A 23,179-nucleotide genomic window follows, 5' to 3' on the forward strand; every position below is an offset into this window, starting at 1 on the left:
ATCCCAAAGACAGAGTAAGCCAATGAGCATAGAACCAGAGCCCTTACTCACAAAAAATGCTGCTCAGTCTCAAAGCTGTGTGAGAATACCACATTTTCACAACCTTCACAAATCAGAAAATGCTTAAAACTTAGTAAAGCTGGTTCAAAGGACACATAACCCAGCGCACATCTAAGACCAGCTGCTGTCAGGGACAGAAATCCCCATTACAGGACTCTGTGTGCTGTTAACCAACCACCAAACCTACTCTGAGTGATGGACACCCAACAAAAGCCTGTTGGATTGTTATTTAAAGAATATAAACCCTGCTTTTAGTACTTCCTTCCTTGGACCTTTTGTCCTTTTCCTGTGGGATGAAACAAAGCAAAAGGTGTAAGGTGGGGCTGCTCAGCCCCCAGACAGGTACACACAGGTTGTTCTCCACTGCATCCCAGGGCTTGGGGAAGGATAACCTGGTTATGGTGAACCTGCCTGGTTATGGCGAACCTGCCTGAAGCTCTTTGATACCAGGAGGAAAACAAGCAGAAACTTGGAAACTCAGTGCTGGTTTGGGCTGGTGTGTGCTGCAGAATTCCAGCTCCAACAGCAGAACACTCCGTGCCTGTGGCTGCAGTATGGAGACACCATACTGAGTTTGGTTAAACTCCATCAGCCACTCCAAGATTGACAAACCAGACAATCTCAGAGCCGTGTGGACAATAACCACGGGTGCAAAGCCTGCCAGGTCACACAGCTCGACGAGAAACACGACACGTGGGAAATACCAGAGGTGAACAAAGGAGACGAGTGCCCGAGGCAGAACAACGCTCAGGTTTTACCTTGCCCAGCTCGGCTCTGACGGGAGTCTACACTTGCCTGTCTTCGGTCTGGTGGCTCCTCGTTCCCTCCATCTGCACGAGAACCAAAACAGCACAAGTAGAACATCACAGTGGACAGGTCAGGCAGATGCAACTTTTCCTTGAGTCCCATCACCTATCTCAGAGGAACAGCAGGACAAAAGGTGCCTGTGGCAGACTGAAACTGGGCAAACTGCTGCTTGGCTCTGCTGCTCCTTCCACCTCTGCCCCAGCTCTCTGCAATGAAATCCATGAGGTCCTTGGGGATAGAAAGGAAGGTTTTACTTGCTCCTATGTATGCCACACCCATTCGAATAAAATAAAAACCAAACTGTGCATCTTCAAAGAGCTCCTTCACTTTATATCAAAATATAAAAATATTAAGCACTGGAATTAAGAGATCAAAAAAAATTTTTAAAATATCTGAAATATGAAATTTGAAACTGTGTCCCTTTAAAATTATTTGTCCGCTAAAACCCAGAAAAGCTGGGAAGAATAAAACCTCTTACTGCATCCTCTTGAAACTGTTTAGGAAAGCAGCTACAGTTAACGAATCCCAAATCCATCTGTGTAAATGCAGAGTGGGACATGGTGTACAATATTATACAATTAATTACAGGCTGCTCTTCATTGATCAACTGACCAGATTAGAAACAATAGATACACCCATCAATACAGATGCTTGAGTACATGGAGTCTCTGGCAGCTGAGAGCAAAAAGAAGCCCAACTCCACAGAGTGGGGAAAAGCAAACCCAGGGATTTCAAATTCAAGCTGTATTTCAGCAGCTCTTTCCTTATGGCAGAGGAAGGGGAAGCTTTTAAAATCTTTAAAACAGTTTTGAAATAACTGAATTCTTAAATAGCTGTTTAAAAACTCAATAGCCAGCTTAGCATTGATGTGTTTTGATGACACTAAAAGCAACTGCATTTTGATATATTTGTATCTCTGGATAGAAATCTCTCTACATAAGTTATTTGGTGAAGAGGCCTGTTGTGCCATAATTTATCAACTCCCGCTGCATCTGAGCTATATCTGGCTTGATGGAAGGTGTAAATTGCAGCACAAGAGCAGAACTAAAATGGGGATTAAAAATTTTAGTTTTTAATTTTAGATCTACCTCCACCCCCAAAAAGAGAGGAACCACACCCCAGGCCAGGAGAGGTTTTCTGCTCCCTCTTCCCCTGGTGAAACGCTCCCAGCCCTCAGTTTTCCTGAAGCAACGCTCAGGCACCTTGAACAGATCCATTTCTGTCACCTTTGCATCTTCCCCTGCTGACACAGCAGCTGCACCTGAAGGTCATCTGGCTACAGCAGCCCGGAATCCTGATTTGAAATGAGCTGCACCCACCCCAACAAGCCAACAAACCCCAGGGAGGCCACAGATCGTGACAATTATCCAGTTCCCTTCTGTGCTGTGGCTGCCAGAAGGATGTCACACTGCAAATACAACTGCAACATCATCATCATCATCATCACTGATGGCCCCTGGCAATGACCAGCAACCATGAGGGATGACAACCTCTAAGTCACAGAGAAAACAAAAAACCCTTTTGAGCTACGAACATAAATCCAAATGCAAAATAACTCTAAGGACTAAACATTTCAAAACACAAGGAAGTCCCAGTATTAAAATCAGGAGTGAAGCCCTGTATTACTCCAAAGACACACAACCATCAACAAAAGACAAACTCCCTCCCTGAAAGTTTCATCATTCCTTTGACACCGAGCTCCACAGGGCTTGTTGAGGGGACTGGGTGAGCTTTGAAGTCCCTTCCAACCCAACCCTGAGATCTGTGATTTATTTTATAATTCAATTTCCTTGATCACATGGAAAGACAACTCTCTGCTGTAGAGTTACCCAGGTGTACCAAACCCTGCCTTGAGAACAAGCCACGGCCAAGGGAGGGGCTGGGGGCAGCAGATCTGGGGTCCCACTCCCCAAAATGCTCCAGCACTCAATGGTGGGACACAAAATGGTGACAACAGGCTGCCAAAGCCACTGGGCTGGAGAAGAGGAACAGGAATCAACAGTCTGGGATGGATCTCCCTGCAAGTTACACAGCATGTTAATGGGGAAAGAAAGCTCACGGTAAATTAACCTCCAAAATGCATTTAGCGGGTGGGAAAGGAAAAAATAAATCAGATGACTCAGCAGATATTAAATCTTCAGTCAGCACACAACAGCTGCTGCATTTGATCTGGATGCAGCAAAGGTGGAGCTTGGTGGAAACCAAGGATGGGAAGGAAGAGCCACAGTTAAGAGCTGAATAACTGAACTATTTAATTCTTTTTCTCTTCACTACAAATAAAAACGTTGAGCATAATCTGCTCCCAGCAAGGTTAGCAGGGAACAATACCACACTTAATTATGAAGTTATCTCCCTGGACATGCAGAAAAGGGGAGATTACTGTTTCTAAGGGAATATTAATTCTCACATTCTTTAAACTTCCAAGTGCTTTTATTTACATCCACCTCTCTAGATATTTCATTTATGCATGATTTTAGGTAGTTGTTACTATTTGCTTCAGCAATAGCTATTGTTTATAGACATGACCTACAATACAGACAACATCTATGGACAGTATCACTCCTGAAGTTCGATTGACTCAGTTGCTGCAATGATTGCCAGGGTGGTGAAACACCAAAGTTATTGACAAATCCCTCAATGCAACAGCTAAAATAGGTCACCAGAAGTAAATCAGTTGTGAAATCATTGCTAGAGAACACAGCTATCCATGTTAATTCAAAATAAAGACCAGCACAGACTGAGATGAACCTGTTTAAGGAGCTTTACAGAAGTTGTCAAGCAAGAGAAAACAATCAAACGCCATGAGGGAAGTGAATAATATTGTAAATATTGACTCAGTAATTCATATTCTCTTGCACCTCACTATGAAAGGGAGAAAAACTTTTGTGATCTTTAAAAAAATCTCCGTGATAAGAAAATTCATTAACTCTTACAGAGTATTTTAGTTTTTGAAAGCTGCTGTCTCCTCAGTGTCCAGCATGTGTCCACCTGGGATGCTGTCCACAGGTCAGAAACCCGACAAGGCTTCCGAGTGCCTGACTCTGAGTCCAGAACAGAGTAAACAGTCATGGCTATTCACTCTTTCTCTCAGTTACAAGGAGATGGAGGGATCTCAGAGACCATGATGAGTCACAGGATCAGCACAGCAGCCTCTCCTGCTATAGCCAGGCATGAGAAACCCTCCTGCTTCCCCTTCTCCTCCCCATCCCCACTCCACCAGCTCTCCATTAAAACCAACGACACAACAAATCCTCCCCGACACACACAACTGGATTCTCTGAACTCACTGCTTTGACAGGCAAAGAAAACCTCAAGGTTTCAGCACTCCTAAACAAATCCCCTGCACAAAGCACCACAATTAGTGTGAGGGGGCTGCAAACAGGAGCCAGATCTGCACCAGCATCTGCACCAGCACATCTGATGTCAGTCAATCCCACAGCACCTCTGGCATCAGCACCTCCTGCCAGCCATTCTCATTAAAGGCAAACATAACAAGTTCCGTACAAAATCAAGCGCTAGCAGCCCAATATTTCTGGTTTCCTATTTAATTAAAAGGCCTTTAAAACCCACACTGTGACTAAACGTCTCTCAAGATCTGACAAAGCAATTTTTAAGGCAGGAGAATCCAAGGGTGGGTGAGGCTGCTGCACGCATGCTGGGGAATCTGCGGCAGGAACCGACTGCATTGGACGTGCTGCTGCTCTCACAGCAACCAGCAGAGCACACTGCACTGGTAAGAGCCGATAAATCAATAGTTTAAATCCATATTGTATCTGGAAAAGGTGGAACACTCACACAAAGGCAGTCAAGCCGCGAGGGACGCATCCGATTGCAGCCCAGCCCAGCATCCCTGCAGAAGCATCCCCGCACGGCGCCCGGAGATGCCGCTCCTGGCTGCCATTGTGCTCCCAAAACAAAGACACAGGGGGAGAAAAAACCTTGAAATGAATCAATCAGACAGCTCCAGGGGCTGGAGAGCAGCGGGAGGATGCTGGAGCTGCCGGCAGTGCTGCTGCAGGAGCCGGGGCTGAGTCCGAGCCCGGAACGCGGCGCAGCGATGGAGAGGGAGCTGCAGATCCTGCTCTCAGCATTCCCGATGGATTCCTGCCTGCTAAGAGATGACACGTGCCACACCATCTGCCTGCTGCTCTCCCACGGTCAGATGTGCCTGGGAACGGGCAAAGTGATTCCCAGCCGGAGCAGGAGGGAAGAGGGAGCCCAGTGTGGCACTGGAAGCGATGATTTTTATCAAAAGTCCTTCCTGATAATTTACTTTGTATTTTTCAGCCTCAGAAAACAATATGCACCCCCATGACAAATTCTTATTATGCTATGATTAATTCTATTATAAATTCTATTCTATATTCTATTAATTCTATTCTATATTCTATTAATTCTATTCTATATTCTATTAATTCTATTAAATATTCTATTAATTCTATTATGATTATTGTTGTTGTTGCTATAAAATAGCAACGTGGCTTAACAGGCTTTGGCAATTCATAAACACACTTAAGTCCATCCACTTATCATCCAAATTCTTCTTTGGGGAAAGTCATTTGGGCAGAGCAGGAATTACAGATTTTGCTTTTTCGAGGGAACTCTAACACAGATCCAGGGAAGCATCACCCAGCAAATGTGATGCTGAAACGCCTCAGCACCTCCCAAAAGTTGGCACTTTTTTTTCCTCCACCTGCTCCTGCATGCTCCAGCTACATTTTTATGGCACAAACGTCCTCTTTTTAGAAGCAGAAAGGGATTTAAGGTCCCTTCCCAACCCAAATCACTCTGCAATTCAATGATAAATGGACTTCAAGCTGTAAAGGTCTATTGTCGTCTTCTGGGATATCCTGCATTAACTCCTCATGTTGCTCATTAGTCATGAAAATCCACAGGAAAAAAACCAACAAAAAACCAACAATAACACCAACTCAGTGGTCAGAGGCCAAAAGACTTCTTAGAGGAGACACAGACCAATAAAAAAAAAATTCTTTGCCTCTGCAAGTACATTTGTGTTTATTTTTATTGCTGCAGTATTTGGAAGCCTGAACTGAAATTAAGGTCCTACTGTGTTGGCAGCTTGTACAAAAAACACAGCAAGAAAACACCCTTGTCATATTATATTTATTAACTTAAGTCCTAATCCTACAAGAGATATTGCCAGCATTCCTGCCCAGGAATTTCAGACACAAGTACAAATGAGGTTTTTCTCCAGCATGAAGAAATCATATATGCCAACATCTGAGTTATTCTGGAGCAGAATCAATCCTAAGTAAATTCAGGTATCAGTGACACAGATCCGCACCTTCATCATCTCAGAAGCTGTTATTTGTCATTGGAAAAAAAAGCAGTTACTTCCAATCTGGGTACAATTCATCTCACCTATTTCCTACAGAAAAAGCAGCATCCTTCTTTCCATTAACACCAAGTAACTCTTTTATCCAGAGACACCTAAATCAAACCCAACAACCCCTCCTTTTTCTTTTTTTTTGATGTGGGAAGATGACTTCGTGACAAAAATATATGGAGTAAAAAAACTGTGTGGCTAATAATATTTGGAGATTATACAGTGTATTTCATTCATTAATTTCAAAACCGCCGTAAGGATGCATAAGTCAAAAGCAGACAATATTTAGTATATAATTAAATTGTGTCACTTGAAATCATAACAAAAAACACCCCCAAATATAAATTAAAAGCCTCTTTTTAAATCTGTATGTTGGAATAATGAGATAATCCATGATCTTTATTTCCTACTCTAAGAATGATCCAAAGATCCAGTTCAACAGATTATTTTGTCTACCAGCAAATCAGTAACAGAGTCTCAGAGGAGAAGTGATGGCTGAGAATCATTCTGAACTCACCCAAAGAAGATTTTCAAACCTATTTACATGACAAAAAGTATGTTCAGCCGAGCTCTGAACACCTTATAAACCTTCTAATCAAATGTCCACAGCTTGCTTCCATTTTGAGGGGATTTTTGAGGGGACTAAGAGAATATGGGTCGGCTTCTATACTGATCTCATCCTCAAAAAGAAAATTACATAAAAGGAAACATAAATCCTCCCACTTCAGAAAGATCTTGCAGCAAAAATTTCCACAATATTCGTTCAAATAGGTCAGTTATAGATGGAAGCTCCAGCAAAAATTATCCATGAGTTATCTAAAAATATATCTGATACTAAAAAAAATAGTCCTCAGACTTGCTGAGAGGAGAAGTTTGTGCAGGCAATAGAAGAGGCTGAAAAGGAGAAACTCCTGAAAAGGTGCAGCTTAAAAGTCAATCCTCTCCCAAAGAAAAAATGATTTTTCCATTAAAAGTATTAGTAAGTTATGGACATTTACTCTTCCTTAAGGAAAAAAAGGAAAAGGGGCAACTGCAATTCCAAAAAGAGAATTTAATGGTGGAATTGCAGAGTCATCCCTCACACCTGGCACAGGTACTTCCTGCAGCCCAGAAATGCTTTATGTGACCCAAGTGGAATCTTGGAAAAGCTTCACATATGCAGTGCTGATCATAAAAATCCCTCAAAAATAAAAACATTAGTCATATTAATATAATCTAAAATGGATCAATAAGGATTCCACATCTGTCAATATAATAAACACCTGCAAGAATCTGCACTAACACTTCCCAGGGACAAGCAACACTGAATATAAATGATATTTATCTTTAGAAAAAAAAGTGATATGGAAAACTCTCACATCTTGGACAAGAAAACATTTTATATATTCAACACACTGAGGTAAAATGGCAAAATCAACACGCAGGTGTTGAATATTTCTAAAACAATTTATTTATTTAGAAACATTTAATACTTACTAAGTTTCTAGAATTATGAGAAACATTACTTTTAGGCTGCTTGTATAAAATCCAAAAACCCATTTTAATAGATCAGATTACAGATTTTGTTTAAATCCTGCTTTGAGGGAAGGAATCCAAGTTTGTTCCTGGGGCCAGGCCTCTTCTAGCAGGAAACCCCCAAGTTATGACATCTCAGTGATTTCTTACTGATTTTCCAGATGAAAATGTTGAATTCATTGAAATACACTTTATTTTCTTAAAATATTTGATTGGATTTTTAAACTATTACAGATATACAAATCCTAAAGGTTTCCTCAGGCAATCTGGAAAGGACATTTCACTTTCCCAACAGTTTGGCTGAACAAATCCCTCAAATTGATATTTCCTTTTGAAGGCAGTGTGTATATTCTCTTTGAATTGTATATGAGAATATATTTTTTATGCTGAATAAGAGGAGACAAGGTCATTTGATGAGAAAAGATGGAACTTCACCCCCTTTGCACATCGGCACAGGGATTTCAGCTGGATTTGATGGAAAACTCCTGCTCCCTCTACTGGCTTCAATATTTCATCACAAATGTGCCAGTAAATGGGAGTAAAGCCACAAAATCCCACAAAAGTCCTGTGTTTTGGGGTCCCTCCTGCAGGAAAGGCCATATTATCCTAATACAGACACCTAAAATCCCCCTAGGATAGCAGTGCAGGAGAGAAGCAGAAATTTCTTTGTCCAAACATCTTGTATTTGTCTGGGAAAAGAGTTTGGTACATGAACAAGACATATATTCTGATCAAATAAATCAGAATACTAGAAACAGCATGCCTGTGTACATAAACATCTTCCTGATACGTTGCCTGCTTCAGAAGGAAAATTCTGAATTACAGAAATGCAAAACAAACTTTCAGGAAAGGTCAGTTCATGCTTAAACAAACTCAAGGACAAACTTTACTGTGGTCAGAGGATTTGTCAACATACTCAAGCCTTGTTTAGAAATGGATTTATGAAAAACCAGCCATCTTTGTGCAAGAGCAGGACCTGAATTATTATTATTTGGGTGGAATACCTTGAACATGTGGATACAGTCAGCATTCAGGACCATAATATATGATGGGTGTTTTAACACCTCACTTGTAACACTTTATTAAATTAAGTTACCTGATATTTATAGGACCCACCAACTGGATCTCATCACTCAGCAATTCCTTTCAGAAACGGAATTGAAAAAGCAATTGTGACCCTCAGACTCTTCTGGGGTAAAAGTTATCCTCAGACTTCCACAAGAGATCAGACAGATGAGATGTGGCCAGGCAGAAATGAGACCTTCACAAAAATGCCTTTTATCTCCAAAAGGCAGGAATCCAAGGAGAAGAGCATTTGACAGGGGCCCTCACAGTCCCAGAATTAAAATATAAAGTGGCAGGTTCCAAAAAAGCCCTATAAATACATTGGAAATGAGAAGGAATTGGGTCTTCTGCAGACCAGGAAAGAAGAAGAGGTTTTTTAAAACCCTGCGCCAAAAATATTCTGAGTGACAGGCAGGCTCCTGGCTGGGAAGCTCCAGATAAAAATTGTGCATTTTATAGTCAAGAACAAGCAAGATGTAATTCCTAACCAACTCAGAAGAGAAGAGCAGACCCTTTGGGCTAAGGATTACACGCCTCAGATTTTAGAGTACTTGCCTTGCCTTATTTCTTGTTTTTAATGTGTGTGGGTGGGGTTGTTTGTTTTTCAGTTTAGTTTTGTTGTTATTGTTATTTTCTTGATGTTTCTTTGCTTTGTTTCATTGTTCTTTTGTTGGTTTTTTTGGTTTGTTTACCCCCCTGGTTTTTTCTTTTGTTTAATGTTACATTTATCTTGGCCTCGGTCAGAAATAAACAGAACTTCTGGGCTTACTCCTCACAAAGTGAAGGGAAATAAAAAAACCCAAACAAAATGTGCAGCTATGCAGCTGAATTTCACCAGGTTCTAAAGGGAACCCAAACTCTTAACAGCAGCTTTAATTTAATGTGATAATGTAAGAGGGAAATGATCCATCAGCTTGGAAAAGAACATGGATAACTGTAACAGGTGGAATGATGAATCCCTTACATGGATTTATTTCCCTGACAGGATATTGGAATGAACACAAGGGGATTGATTTGATGTGCACTGCTTCAATACACACCCAGACCAAGGAGTGATTAACACAAGCAAGAAAACTGCAGATAAATGAGACAGTTTTAACAAAAACAAATGAAAACAACAGAGAACCTCATGGTCTCTGGATTCAGAGAACAGAACTGCCCCAAAAAAACTGAATTAGGGGGGAAGAAGCCACAAACATCTCGTACAAGCAGCAGGTTTGCCTTTCTGCAGATTAATACACCTGCTGGCCTTGACAACAGGACTTTGGCCACAAAAATCCTGCTGGGTCTTAATCCAGAAGGAATAACACAGGAGAAAAACACAGTCCTTTTATACTTTAAATCAAACACATCTTGCATCATATAGCTCTGGATACAAAACAAATGAGAAAGCTTGTATGTCTGAGTATCTCTAATTTACACTGGGAAAACAAAGGTAATCTGCAACTATACTGAGAGCAGATTTCAGCATCTGGCAGCTTTGTGGAATATCCATTTATATCAGAAAAAAAAAAAAAAAAAAACAACCTAATCAAAATATTGTTGCAGGCATATTGTGTCCTCTAGGCATTACTGTAAACCATCCAGAGCACTCCTGAGTCATGGGAGAATTTTTCTTAAGACAAGACATTAAATATATGTACACACATGTGCACTGAGTACTGTGTGTCCACTGTGAAACTCCAGCACTGAAAGGACACCCAGAATCAATCACAGGAGATTACACAGGCTGATGCTGCAGCAGAAATTAATTGATTTTAATTAGCACTGCCGTATGTAACCGTCTACTCAGATGCATGTAATTGTATTCTTCTTTTTATAAATATTTCGTTGTGTTACTGACTCATAACACCATCGAGGGGAAAACCCACCCTGGCTGAGGTAAAATAAACGTTAATCACAGTTCTCAGAGAAGTTGCTTAGCAGTTTCTAAAGGAGGAAAATGAAGAAGGCCACTGCTGTCATTACCAGCATTCTTTTAATCACCAAGAATTATCAAAACCACATCACATCTAGGAATCATCAGCTTGACTCCACTGCTCCTGTTTGTCAAGTGCTGCTGCAAATGGAAGACACAGCAAAGCACAGGGGTTTCAAAGGCCAGAATCCTTTGGATTCCCCAAAAAACGAACACAACACCCTTAACCTGCTTCCAAGGTTTATTCCCACACTGGAATGCAAAGGGACTGGAGTGCAGGGAATGAGGACACAGCACAATTTCACAGAGACACCAACCCACGAGACTCAGACTCAGCACACGGCACACCTGAAACCTCCAAAAGATGATTTTCCTAATGCGGAGTTTAGGATTTTATTCACAGTTCTCAGAGATGGGTGGAGCTCTGGTGGGGCAAATCAGAGCACCAAAACCACCAGGAAAGCTTAATTTCCAGCTTCTAATTAGCATTCTAAATCTTGTTAAACAAAATTTTAACATTTCAATAAACACATAATCTTTTTAGAGCTCTTGAATGAGAAAAAATCCAAAACCTGCAGTGTCCCACCTACATCCCTATAGAAACTGCCAAGAAAAAACCCACCAGTGAAGACAACACTGTGGAGGGGCCAGAAGGAAAGCACTGAGTACCAAAAGTACCAAATTTGTAATTTTCCAGAACTGAAAAGCAAATAAATACAGCAATTTTCAGGCTTACAGTACTGCGTGCAACACAGAAACTGTACAGTGAAGATTTACTGATTGTTTTCCTCACTGTGTTGCAAAAAAAAATACTGACTTAAATATATTTATCTAAAAAAAGATCTAGGCAGCAATGAATTCATCTAATGTCACGGAAGAGTTTACAAGATTACCAACTATCTGAAAAATTATTATGCAGTGCAAGGATGTTTGCCACTTAGTCACAAACAATATAAACAAACCTGATCATCTCATTTTCCCATTCCCTCTCTCGCCCTGAAGAATGCCAAACAGAACTTCTCAATAAAGCAACTTATTTTGAGGGCAGAATTGCAGTAAATTTAACATACACTCCAGTCACTAGGCATCAGAGAGAACCTCATCAATCCAATTCTGTCATATTATTTTTCAATACATGAATGAGAAAACCCATCTCCCCTTCAGCTTTGCCCAAAAGCAGAGTGCCGAATCTCAGCACCTCAGAACTGACATTTTTCATTCACAAAATAAGAAACACGTATTTGCAGAGCTTGGCATATACAAAATCCTTAATATTGCTTCTGGGAGATCAGCCAAAAGGAACACCAGGGCCTGTTAGCAGCACATCTGACAAAGAGAGGGCTTTGTACAGAAATCACAGGTTAAGGTGATTTGTCTATGTACAGTTCTCTAAAGGCATCATCAAAGGACTTGGTACTTTCAAAGAGCAAACGTGACACAAATCACAAGAGGATGGAGCCATCGGCTCACAGCTCTTCCACAAACCTGTATTTTCATGGAAAACTCCCTCACACCAACCACTGCTGCTGCAAGAGATGTTGAAGTGAGGGAGCGACCACCTTTGCTGCTTTCGCATCTGACTCCGATTTATTCATCAATCAATTTTTATAACAGTGTTAATTCACTTCATGCATATTGCAAAATCTGAGCTCCTGACAGGCTGCAGAGAAAGCTTCAGCTCCTCCTTTTGTTTACAATACCTGAAGTTAGTTTACTGAAACCAAGATCAGTGCTCCCACCATGATATTAAAGGTTCTCAAAACCTTCATATCTATTCCCAGAGTGTTCCCAGTAGCAGCCAAGGACAGAACGGTCTGAGAATCTTGTTGTTTATATAAAAGGTGGCTGAGAACCTAATTATTTACAGGATCAAGCCTGGGAAAGGCTGCTTTTTTCCCTTAGCTGAATCCCTTCATGGCCTCTTTCTTTAAGCCATGCTTGAACCAGGCTCTCCACAAAGAGCCTGAGGAGTTCCTATGGGAAGGAAATCTCCATAAAGCCATGAACAGCCGGTCCGGTTTTCGGCTGTTTGAAGGGCCTGGAAAGGCCCGGAGTGGCCTTGGGGCAGCCCGCGTATCGAAGGACGAGAAGAGGCTTCAGTTCTTCTTTCGGTTTTTATGTTTATTAATTGTTTATCTAAAAGATTTTCTTTCAGCCCGACAGAGCTCTGCTCAGCAGCCAGCCATGAGCACACTCACCTATCTTTATACCCATTGTTACGTATACAATATTTATCATTTTTCCCCAATTCTTTTTATTTTTATTGCCCGGTGCACTTTCAGTAATAACCAATCCCAAAGTGCCACCATCACCACAGAAGATGGAGGAGAAGAAGAAGAAGAAGAAGGACAGGACACGCCCCAATTCCTCCATCTTACTTCTCTAAACCCCCCTGTACAGAAATCCTAAACCCTGTGTCTCACCCTCTAATTAACCAATCCCTTCACCATTCACCCCGGTGAAATCCTCCTATCCTCATACAGGTGTTGTCTCCTGTGTAGGATCAAAGTGCAGCCACCAGACACTTCTGGAACATTCCAGGACTCCCGAGCCCCCCAAGGGTGCTCTGGGTGACACCTCAGTGCTGAGGTGCTGAGATCCCACATAGACCTCAGGAATTCTTATGGTGCCTTTGCAAAACAAAGATCCACACCACAGTGCAGGTGAGCTGCCCAGGACCAACCAACAGCCCACAATTATCAGCAGGTGCTGGAAAAAGGGAACCACTGATGTCCAGTGCCCACAACTCTCCTTCCCCAAATACAACATGGCCAGGAAGATATTAACAGATGGGATTAACAATGGCCAAATCCTGGCAGTGTGAGAAACACACAACTTGCTGAAAACCAAAGGAAAACTTTTCCCACTGCCTTTCCCAGCACTGTGCCTCCTCATCCTCACCTCTGGTTTCTCAAGGAACATCCATAAGAACATCCATAACATAAATATCCACATTACACAGATGCACGAGCACAAATAAACACTGTGTCCCAAAATATTTAACATGCGCTGCCAGATGGCTCTAAAATTCAAAATGAAAGATCTAATTAAAAGCTCTCCTCCTGCCAACACTCCATTTTTGGAAAAAAAAATACAAAAGTTAACTAAGAAATGTTTTTAAAGCCTATCAATATTTTGTAATGTTTTGCTTTACAGTTACAATCTCCCTCAATCTCTGTCATGGATGAAACAGGCCAAGTCACATGAACCAATACTAACGATAAACTCCTTTCCTGAGATGGTGGAAAAACAAAATTGACCTAAATGATGACTAAATTTGGGCAATTCCTCCTTTGATTTCAACTATTCCCATCCCTCTCTCTCCTGTTTAAAAATAAAAACTTAAAAGAAATTGCTGCTGCTCTCACAAGTTTTGCCTTTAATTAACTTGTGGCAGTGAAACCTGCTTATCACGACATTTCAGAGGACAAAATGAATAAATGAAACGTGAACTTTGGTGCTTGTTTACTACAATGGCTTTCCCTGCAAGTTATCCCCTCAATAAAACCAGATGATGGTTTTACATCCATTTAAAAACAAATATAGTTGGAAAAACAAAATTGACATAAATGATGACTAAATTTGGGCAATTCCTCCTTTGATTTCAACGATTCCCATCCCTCTCTCTGTCCCTCCTGTTTAAAAATAAAAGCTTAAAAGAAATTGCTGCTGCTCTCACAAGTTTTGCCTTTAATTAACTTGTGGCAGTGAAACCTGCTTATCACAGACATTTCAGAAGACAAAAAATTTTACTTTCCGTAAATGAAACGTGAACTTTGGTACTTGTTTACTACAAGATTAGTATAAAAAACAAGCACCAAAGTTCTACAAGATTATGCAGAACTCTTACTTGGTTTCCCCTGCATCTTATCACCCCAATAAACCAGATGATGGTTTTACATCCATTTAAAAACAAATATAGTTGGAAAAACAAAATTGACATAAATGATGACTAAATTTGGGCAATTCCTCCTTTAATTTCAACGATTCCCATTCCTCTCTCTGTCCCTCCTGTTTAAAAATAAAAGCTTAAAAGAAATTGCTGCTGCTCTCACAAGTTTTGCCTTTAATTAACTTGTGGCAGTGAAACCTGCTTATCACAGACATTTCAGAGGACAAAATGAATAAATGAAACGTGAACTTTGGTGCTTGTTTACTACAATGGCTTTCCCTGCAACTTATCCCCTCAATAAAACCAGATGATGGCTTTACATCCATTTAAAAACAAATATAGTTGGAAAAACAAAATTGACCTAAATGATGACTAAATTTGGGCAATTCCTCCTTTAATTTCAACTATTCCCATCCCTCTCTCTGTCCCTCCTGCTTAAAAATAAAAGCTTAAAAGAAATTGCTGCTGCTCTCACAAGTTTTGCCTTTAATTAACTTGTGGCAGTGAAACCTGCTTATCACAGACATTTCAGAGGACAAAAAATTTTACTTTCCGTAAATGAAACGTGAACTTTGGTACTTGTTTACTACAAGATTAGTATAAAAAACAAGCACCAAAGTTCTACAAGATTATGCAGAACTCTTACTTGGTTTCCCCTGCATCTTATCACCCCAATAAACCAGATGATGGTTTTACATCCATTTAAAAACAAATATAGCTTCAAATTAAAAGTGCTATATTATTAAATATTAGCACAATATTAATATTGAAGTATGAATGTTTGGATTAATATTAAATATTAATATTAAATTAATTTAAAGTATAATGTTTGGGAGTCTGGAAGATGCTCAGCTGAGCACATGGGTTCTTTAAGAAGGAGGAAAGTCCTGCTGAGACCCAAACAAACAGGAAAGGGATTCTGAGGTTCCACATGCAGAGGAGGGGATGCTCACTCACCGCTGGACCTGTTTTTGCGGTTGGACTTCCCTCCCGTGAGAAGCATCTTGAGACTGTTCCGGAACATGGCGATGCCGTCCCGCCGGCTCCGGGGCAAACCCTGCGGGAGCACAACGGCAAAGTCAGCGCTCAAATTCCGACTGCTGGGAGAGTGATGGAGAGGAAAAAAGGAGCTAAAAACCAAGGTGAAATGGTGAAAAAAATTAAAATTGAAAAATTGAAATTGAAAAATTAAAATTGAAAAATTAAAACGCACCGCTACATTTTTACAGAATGTAGCGTGTCAGTATTAAAGAAGAGTTAAAAGCAAGGTGAAATGATGAGAAACTAAAATTGAAAAATTAAACCACACAACTGCATTTTTACAGAATGTAGCATGTATTAAAGAAGAGCTAAAACCAAGGTGAAATGATGAAAAATTAAAATTAAAAACTTAAAATATTAAAACGCACAACTACATTTTTACAGAATGCAGTGTTGCTGTTAAAGAAGAGCTAAAACCAAGGTGAAATGATGAAAAATTAAAATTGAAAACTTAAAACGCACAACTGCATTTTTACAGAATGTAGCGTGTATTACAGAAGAGCTAAAACCAAGGTAAAATGATGAAAAATTAAAATTAAAAAATTAAAATTGAAAAATTAAAGCGCACCACTACATTTTTACACAATGCAGTGTCACTGTTAAAGAAGAGCTCAAACCAAGGTAAAATGGAAAAATTAAAATTGAAAAATTAAAAAGCACCGCTACATTTTTACAGAATGTAGGGTGTCACTATTAAAGAAGAGCTAAAACAATGATGAAAAATTAAAATTAAAAAATTAAAATATTAAAACGCACCACTACGTTTTTACAGAATGTAGCGTGTATTAAAGAAGAGCTAAAACCTAGGTGAAATGGAAAAATTAAAATTGAAAAATTAAACCACACAACTACATTTTTACAGAATGCAATGCCACTGTTAAAGAAGAGCTAAAACCAAGGTAAAATGGAAAAATTAAAATATTAAACCACACAACTGCATTTTTACAGAATGTAGTGTGTATTAAAGAAGAGCTAAAACCAAGGTAAAATGGAAAAATTAAAATATTAAACCACACAACTACATTTTTACAGAATGCAGTGTCACTGTTAAAGAAGAGCTAAAACCAAGGTAAAATGATGAAAAATTAAAATTAAAAAATTAAAATATTAAAACGCACCACATTTTTACAGAATGTAGCGTGTCAGTATTAAAGAGCTAAAACCAAGGTAAAATGGAAAAATTAAAATTGAAAAATTAAACCACACAACTACATTTTTACAGAATGCAGTGTCGCTATTAAACAACAGCTAAAACCAAGGTAAAATGATGAAAAACTCTTTTGCCAATAAAATTCCTAACAACAACATCCACACAAAGCCTACCACTCAGTTTGCCTTCAGCTACCTGGACTTTATTTCCAGGACAACACAACTCCTGTGCTGCTGGAATAGCCAAAACCAAATTTTCCCAAATAATTTATCATCACACAGAAGAGGGAAAGACACAGCATTTAGCAAACTGCCTCCACTTTATTGCTATATTTTCCGTGCTGTATATATCTCAGGAGGGAAAAAAAAGGTTGTTTGAGTATTGCTGAAGATAAAAGAGTGTCTGGGATCACCAGGCACACTGACAGCCTGTGCTGGGGAACAGCCTCTTATTAAAGCATGTAAAGCATGAAAACACCTACAACAAAAGCAGTTCAAACCAGACCAAAAGAATTGTGAAGAGTCTTTGATCAGTACATCCAATAAACCACGATTTTCTTTCTATTGTACACATGATATTCCATAGTTACAAGATAACATGTTCATATTGTAAAAATAATGGGGTTTTTTCTTGAAACAATATTTGGCTCCTCTTGGGGGATGCTCAGTAAATGCCATCTTGCATTTCTTCCCATTTGTCTGACACTTTCAAGTCTAATAATACAATAATGCTCAGTTCAAAGAGCTTTTAATGTGTATTTAAAGCCAGTGAAAGTCCTTTTAATATGGTGTACTCACTCACTGAGGGACAGCAGCACTCCAGGGCAGCAGCTCTGCATCCCAAACCCCAGCAAGCAAACAGGGATGGCAGCAACTGCAGCCTTCCCTGACCAAAGTTCACATTCCCAACCCCACAAGGTGATTTGGGAGCCTGTGTCCCTTCATGGATGAGTATTAAACATGGAATCAATATTTCCTTTGCATTTATGAATCACTTGAGCATCCCCTGGACACCCTTCTGCCACCAAAACACAGGGAGCTGGTGCTCAGGCTCATTCCCATTAGGAGTCCCTTCAGAGCATCCCATTGTTGCATGACTGTCAAAAAAAATTTTTATTTGGGCACACAGACAATTGTTTAGGCAATTCCCCATACATTGCATTGTTTGCATTGCAGAGAGGACTGAGCAGAGCTGTGCTACCAATGCTGAGTTACAACAGAATTCAACCAAATTCTGTCTAAGAAGCACATACAGTTTGCTTATACTTAAATAAGTATATTTACCTGTATTTACCTTCTATTTACCAGGGCCAGGAGGGGCAGTGCTGCTGAGTTAAGGCTCTGCACAGGGCACAGACAGAGCCTCCAGGAATTTGCTCCTAAAAACCCCAGAGTGGAGACAGAAGTGATGTCCTGAATAAAAACCCTGGGGTACCAAGCCAAGGGACATCCCAAGGACTAATCCACGCTCTCAGGGGGCTGCTGGACCACAGGAGGATGACTCTGCCCATGCCAGGGGCTGGAACCAGGTGGTCTTTATCCCTTTAAGGCCCCTTCAACCCAAAACACTCAGGGATTCTGCGATTTTTCTTTTCCTAATATGGTTCCTCATTGTCGCTTACCCACAATACTGATATATTCCACGTGTAAGCACTCATTAGACTTACATCCTGATTAGTTAAGGTGTTCACAACACAGAGGAGCAGGTGACCAAATTTTCATTTCATTCTCATGCACAGCTGTGTCCCTCTGTGGCTCTGAGCAAACACGGTCACAGCTCCTCCTCGGTTCAGCCAACACCACTAAGCCAGGAGTAATATTTAAGAAGCAGCACTCTAAATTAAAAATCCCGTTGGTTGTGTTAGTTCGTGGAATTAGAAGCATTAACAGCAAACAGAATTACAGTATTAGGAAGAGCTGGATCAGAGAACTTTTCATCCTAACCTGTGAATTCCTTCATGCAGCTCACAGCCCAGGTTAAAGCCTTTCTCCAGGATCAGCAGAAGCTGCAGGAATGTGATGGGGATCCCTCACACCTCCACCAACACAGCGTGTCTCTGGCAATAATTTGGGCCACCAAGAGCTACTGCACTTGATTTGTCCTTTATCTTGCCATTTGTAAGTTCACCAAACAAATTGAAGACACTGCATGAGCACAAGTCTCCAAACAGGATCAGCAGATGAATAAAAATGATATCATCTCCATGCAGCATTTTTAGAAAAAACAGCTCAAAAATCTCCTGGTTTATGTCCAGACGCTCTGACACATGTTGCCTGATCTTCTAACAAATCCAAATTTCAGTGAAATTCACAAACAGTAATAACTTTCCGGAGCATGAGGAGGCAGTAGTACAAATATGATGAGGGAAAAACCACAAAGTGGAGGGGGCAGAGGCAGACTGAGCTCTGCAAGCTGCAAACTGACACAAAATGCTAAGCTTGAGCAAGTCAGAGACATCTCATTAAATCCTTTGGGATGACTAAGGCCTATTTCAGTGTTTTTTTAATCTTAAAACAGAGTTTGTAGACAGGCTGCAAAAACCACCTCGATTTTCTGGTGGCTACACATTATTACAGCCCATAGAAGTAACTTCTGCTTCTTTTTATAGAGATATTGTGTGTCAGACACAGAATGACAAAATCAAAGCGAATTTTTATGCCTATATACCACCAGATCCCTGTATTCTCCTCCTCTCTGATCACCCCACTAAAAATAAAATTTTATTTTATATAAAGCTGATTAGCAGAGCTAAGCTCTTGTTCAAAGGAGTGTTTGATGTCCAGTGAGTCGTACAAACACTGCTGGCAAATTTTGTGCATGTCAGCATGAGCAGCTATTAAATGTATATCTTAAGATTAGAATTCTGTGTTTTTTCCAATAAGACCAATTTCTTGACAAGTGGCAGGAGCTCCATGAACTCCATGACCATCAAATCCATTAAACTCTGCCTCACCACACAAGTGGGAATAACTGACTACAACAACATTGAAGTCTAAGGAAATATATATTTATAAGCTTGGTCCACATTTAAACACACAGGAGCAGAATTGAGAGATTAAGTTTAGAGATTAAATATTTCCAGGAACTTTAGGAATGAAAACAGCACTGCTGTGACCTAGCAAGCTTGCCAAGAACTTCTAGCATTATTTGGAAATACAAAAACACCAAAGGTATTAAATGCACTAAACCCCACCAATTAGAGGTCTTTAAGCAATTAAGAGTTTATTAAACAGAGTTCTCTAATGGGTTTAGAACAACGAAATTAATTGTTTGATGTTATGTTTCCCCACAAAAGACTGAACATGGGGGGCCTGACATGAAAGCCAATCTGCCAGTCCACTGTTAAACAAAATATTTGGAGATTTCTGGACAGGATTTTTCCTACAAATCCTGCACAGATAATAATCCTGGAGCCCCTGCACTTGTGCTGCCTCCTGTCCTCCTCATATGACCCCACTGTCTTTGCTTCTCCAACTATCTTTGACAGAAATACATAAAAACACACCCCTGAAGCACCTAACAGCATTCCCACTGGAAAAACGTGTGCAGGAGGTCAGTGTAATGTCTCCAAGGAAGCAGGAGGTTGGCCTCAATCCCTGCTTTTATTTTATCAAAAGAAGCAGCTGCTGAAGCTCCAGTTAAAAAGCAAATCTGAGAGCGTAACAAAATAATATTCCCAACAACGGCCCGAAGGTGAACGTGGCCACACCAATTTCTTGATGAGTCTGTGGGGGATTATGCTCACTCAAAGTCTGTGGCTGGCAGAATACCAACTAATAGACTCTGTAACCATAAGGTTTTGGTCAACATTTGAATTTGCTTTCCTGGGAAAAAGATTTCTGCAGCAATACTGAAGTGTTGACATTTAACGCAGAAAATAATGCAATCGCTCACTAGGAGAAAGCCAAAAGTCAGTTCTCACCTCAACATGAAAATGGGATGACCTTGAATTTCAGGAAATTTAATTTCGAACCAGGCTTTGTCATTTTGCATAACCTGGTTTCTAATTCTAGATTAATGATACAGGCTGAATTCCCAAAGGACACTTCCATTCTCCATATACAACGTCATAATTATCCAGCCTTGGAGAAGAACGACAACCAAAGAAAAGCTAGAAATGCCATCACCTCACTTTCATCAATTCACCTGTGGTGCTTTTAGTGTCTTCTGTGTTGCTCATAACATTATTAAAATTTAATAATAATTAAAAAATTAAAAAATTAAAAATTAAAAAATTAAAAATAGTAAAAATTATTGCTTTGGTTTTAAATATTACTAGTAACTCATCTAGCCTCCATCAACAAGCAAGGAAACAGGTATCTAAGCTTGAAATAAACTGTGGCACAAGCTCTGCCTTGAAACAAATTTTAGGGCATTTCCTACAAGCTGGAATCATAAAATGGCCAAAGCTGGAATGGACTTGAAAGTTCACCCAGTGCCACCCCAGCCATGGCAGGGACACCTTTGGTTATCCCAGGCTGCCCCAAGTCCTGGACATTTCCAGGAGATCACACATCAACAAAGAAACAACAGAAGACAACTGCAACTCTAAATAATTAAATTACTCCTGCAAAGAACACATGGGATTGTAGGCAGAAAAAAATTTTCTTACCTTGATATCTTTAGGCAAGTTAAATCTTTAGCTAGAAGTGTCCTCCTCCATTCACTGCAAGTCCTGGAAGACAAAGAAATGCAGCAGAATTTAGTGGCATCTTCACACACAGAGCTACAATAATCCCATCCCAGGAATAAACCCACAACTTTTCCAGCAAATTACTGTGTAAGCATCAGGCAGACCCCACTCTTCTTTCTTACACTTAAAAAACGAATGCTCCTGCTTTTAAATTGCCGTTAATCAATGCTATTTTTGGTCACCTGCCTTTTCCTCCTCACCACTTTTCAAATGGGAAGAGAAAAAAAGCAGATATACTGCCCTTTGACACACATCATATAATACATGATTTAACAAGTATATTTCCCTTCATCCTACCAAGCTCTGCTAAAAGCCTACAACCTCCCCACCATGTTTTTTTTTTTAAATTCAACCCTTAAATAAACATAATTCCCAAGAGGGATCCAGCACTAAATCAAGGATTCAGTACTTGGCCCTTTGCTCTGTCATCACGTACTTAGAACACGAAGTTCATCAACGAAAAGCCACAAGAAATAGATCTTGCCACTTACTGAAAAAGATGACAGCAGCTATTTTATTCCCAGCCTGTGTTTTATTTGTGCTGACGATATTGCATTACAGCCTTCACCAATCTATTGTTTTAGAAATCTCATTTGAGAACCAGCGAGTAGAAGGCAATAGAGACACATTTCATTTGTCACCCAACCAACAAACAAAAAGGAATCAAAGTAAATTGAGGCCACCCTGTATTTGCAAAGTAAAGTGTTCAACTGCACCAGTCAGGTGTTTTGTTCTCCTGCAAGAGAAGTCATTGACAGCTTTCCTTGGGATTCATGGTGCTCCCAGAACTCTAACAGCAACTTCTCCTATGGCCTTAGATTAATACTTTTGCATGTAAAACTAAAACATTCTATAAATTAATCTAAAACCCCTATTTTATTTCTCAGGGCTGCCAATTACCTCCCTGCTTTCAATTTCTCATTTCTCTGGGAAAAGAAATGAAGAGTTAGCAACCAGCAGAGCCTTTCCATGGGAGCAGGGAGGTTTCCTTCAGCCAACCAAGTAAAGAGCTCCCAAGGAAACTCATCCTGCAGGACTAAGGGGAAACATTTATGGGAGGAACATCAGAGACCCCAGGTCCCACACAAAACCTTAGAATGGGCTCTGTCCCATTCTGCTGCTTTGTCAGAGGATGCTCCTGTTTCCAATTCTCCTCCTGGCCTGTACAAACTGTGCCCCAAATCTCCTGAAGGCCCAAGCATTCAGCCTTTGGCAGAAGCTCTGCTCAGAAAGGCTCAGCCACTGTCGGATCTCAGGATCTCAGTGCTGAGGTGCTGAGCCACCGAGACCACCTTGGGGGGCTCGGGAGTCCTGGAATGTTCCAGAAGTGTCTGGTGGCTGCACTTTGGTCCTGCACAGGAGACGACAAGGATGAGGGCCTCACCGGGGTGAATGGTGAAGGGATTGGTTAATTAGAGGGTGAGAAACAGGGTTTAGGATTTATGTACAGGGGGGTTTAGAGAAGTAAGATGGAGGAATTGGGGTGTGTCCTGTCCTCCTTCTTCTTCTTCTTCTCTCTCCATCTTCTTTGGTGATGGTGGCACTTTTGGATTGGTTATTACTGAAAGTGCACCGAGTAATAAGAATAAATGGTATTGGGGAAAAATGATAAATATTGTACACGTCACAATGGGTATAAAGATACGTGGCTGCCCGGGAGGGCAGACAGTGTGCCCATGGCTGGCTGCTGA

At 40.4% G+C, this 23,179-nt stretch overlaps 1 protein-coding gene across 10 annotated transcripts in view; it reads right to left on the bottom strand.

Moving 5' to 3' along the window:
* Positions 1–23,179, bottom strand: part of TANC2 (tetratricopeptide repeat, ankyrin repeat and coiled-coil containing 2) — a 151,229-nt gene that overhangs the window by 105,946 nt on the left and 22,104 nt on the right. For 7 of the 10 annotated variants that reach the window (XM_074557737.1, XM_074557741.1, XM_074557739.1 and 4 more), the window contains exons 2-4: positions 21,408–21,470; positions 15,562–15,661; positions 819–890 (exon numbers count right to left, since the gene is read on the bottom strand). In XM_074557737.1, coding sequence (XP_074413838.1) covers positions 819–890; positions 15,562–15,628 — 139 coding nt within the window. In that variant the 5' untranslated portion in view covers positions 15,629–15,661; positions 21,408–21,470. Of the gene's footprint in view, positions 1–818; positions 891–4,662; positions 4,818–15,561; positions 15,662–21,407; positions 21,471–23,179 lie in introns of those variants that run through there. The other 3 variants (XM_074557742.1, XM_074557740.1, XM_074557743.1) reach the window with 2 other exon arrangements.

The sequence above is a fragment of the Zonotrichia albicollis genome, chromosome 23 (assembly GCF_047830755.1).
Source record: "Zonotrichia albicollis isolate bZonAlb1 chromosome 23, bZonAlb1.hap1, whole genome shotgun sequence".
Classification (NCBI taxonomy): domain Eukaryota; kingdom Metazoa; phylum Chordata; class Aves; order Passeriformes; family Passerellidae; genus Zonotrichia; species Zonotrichia albicollis.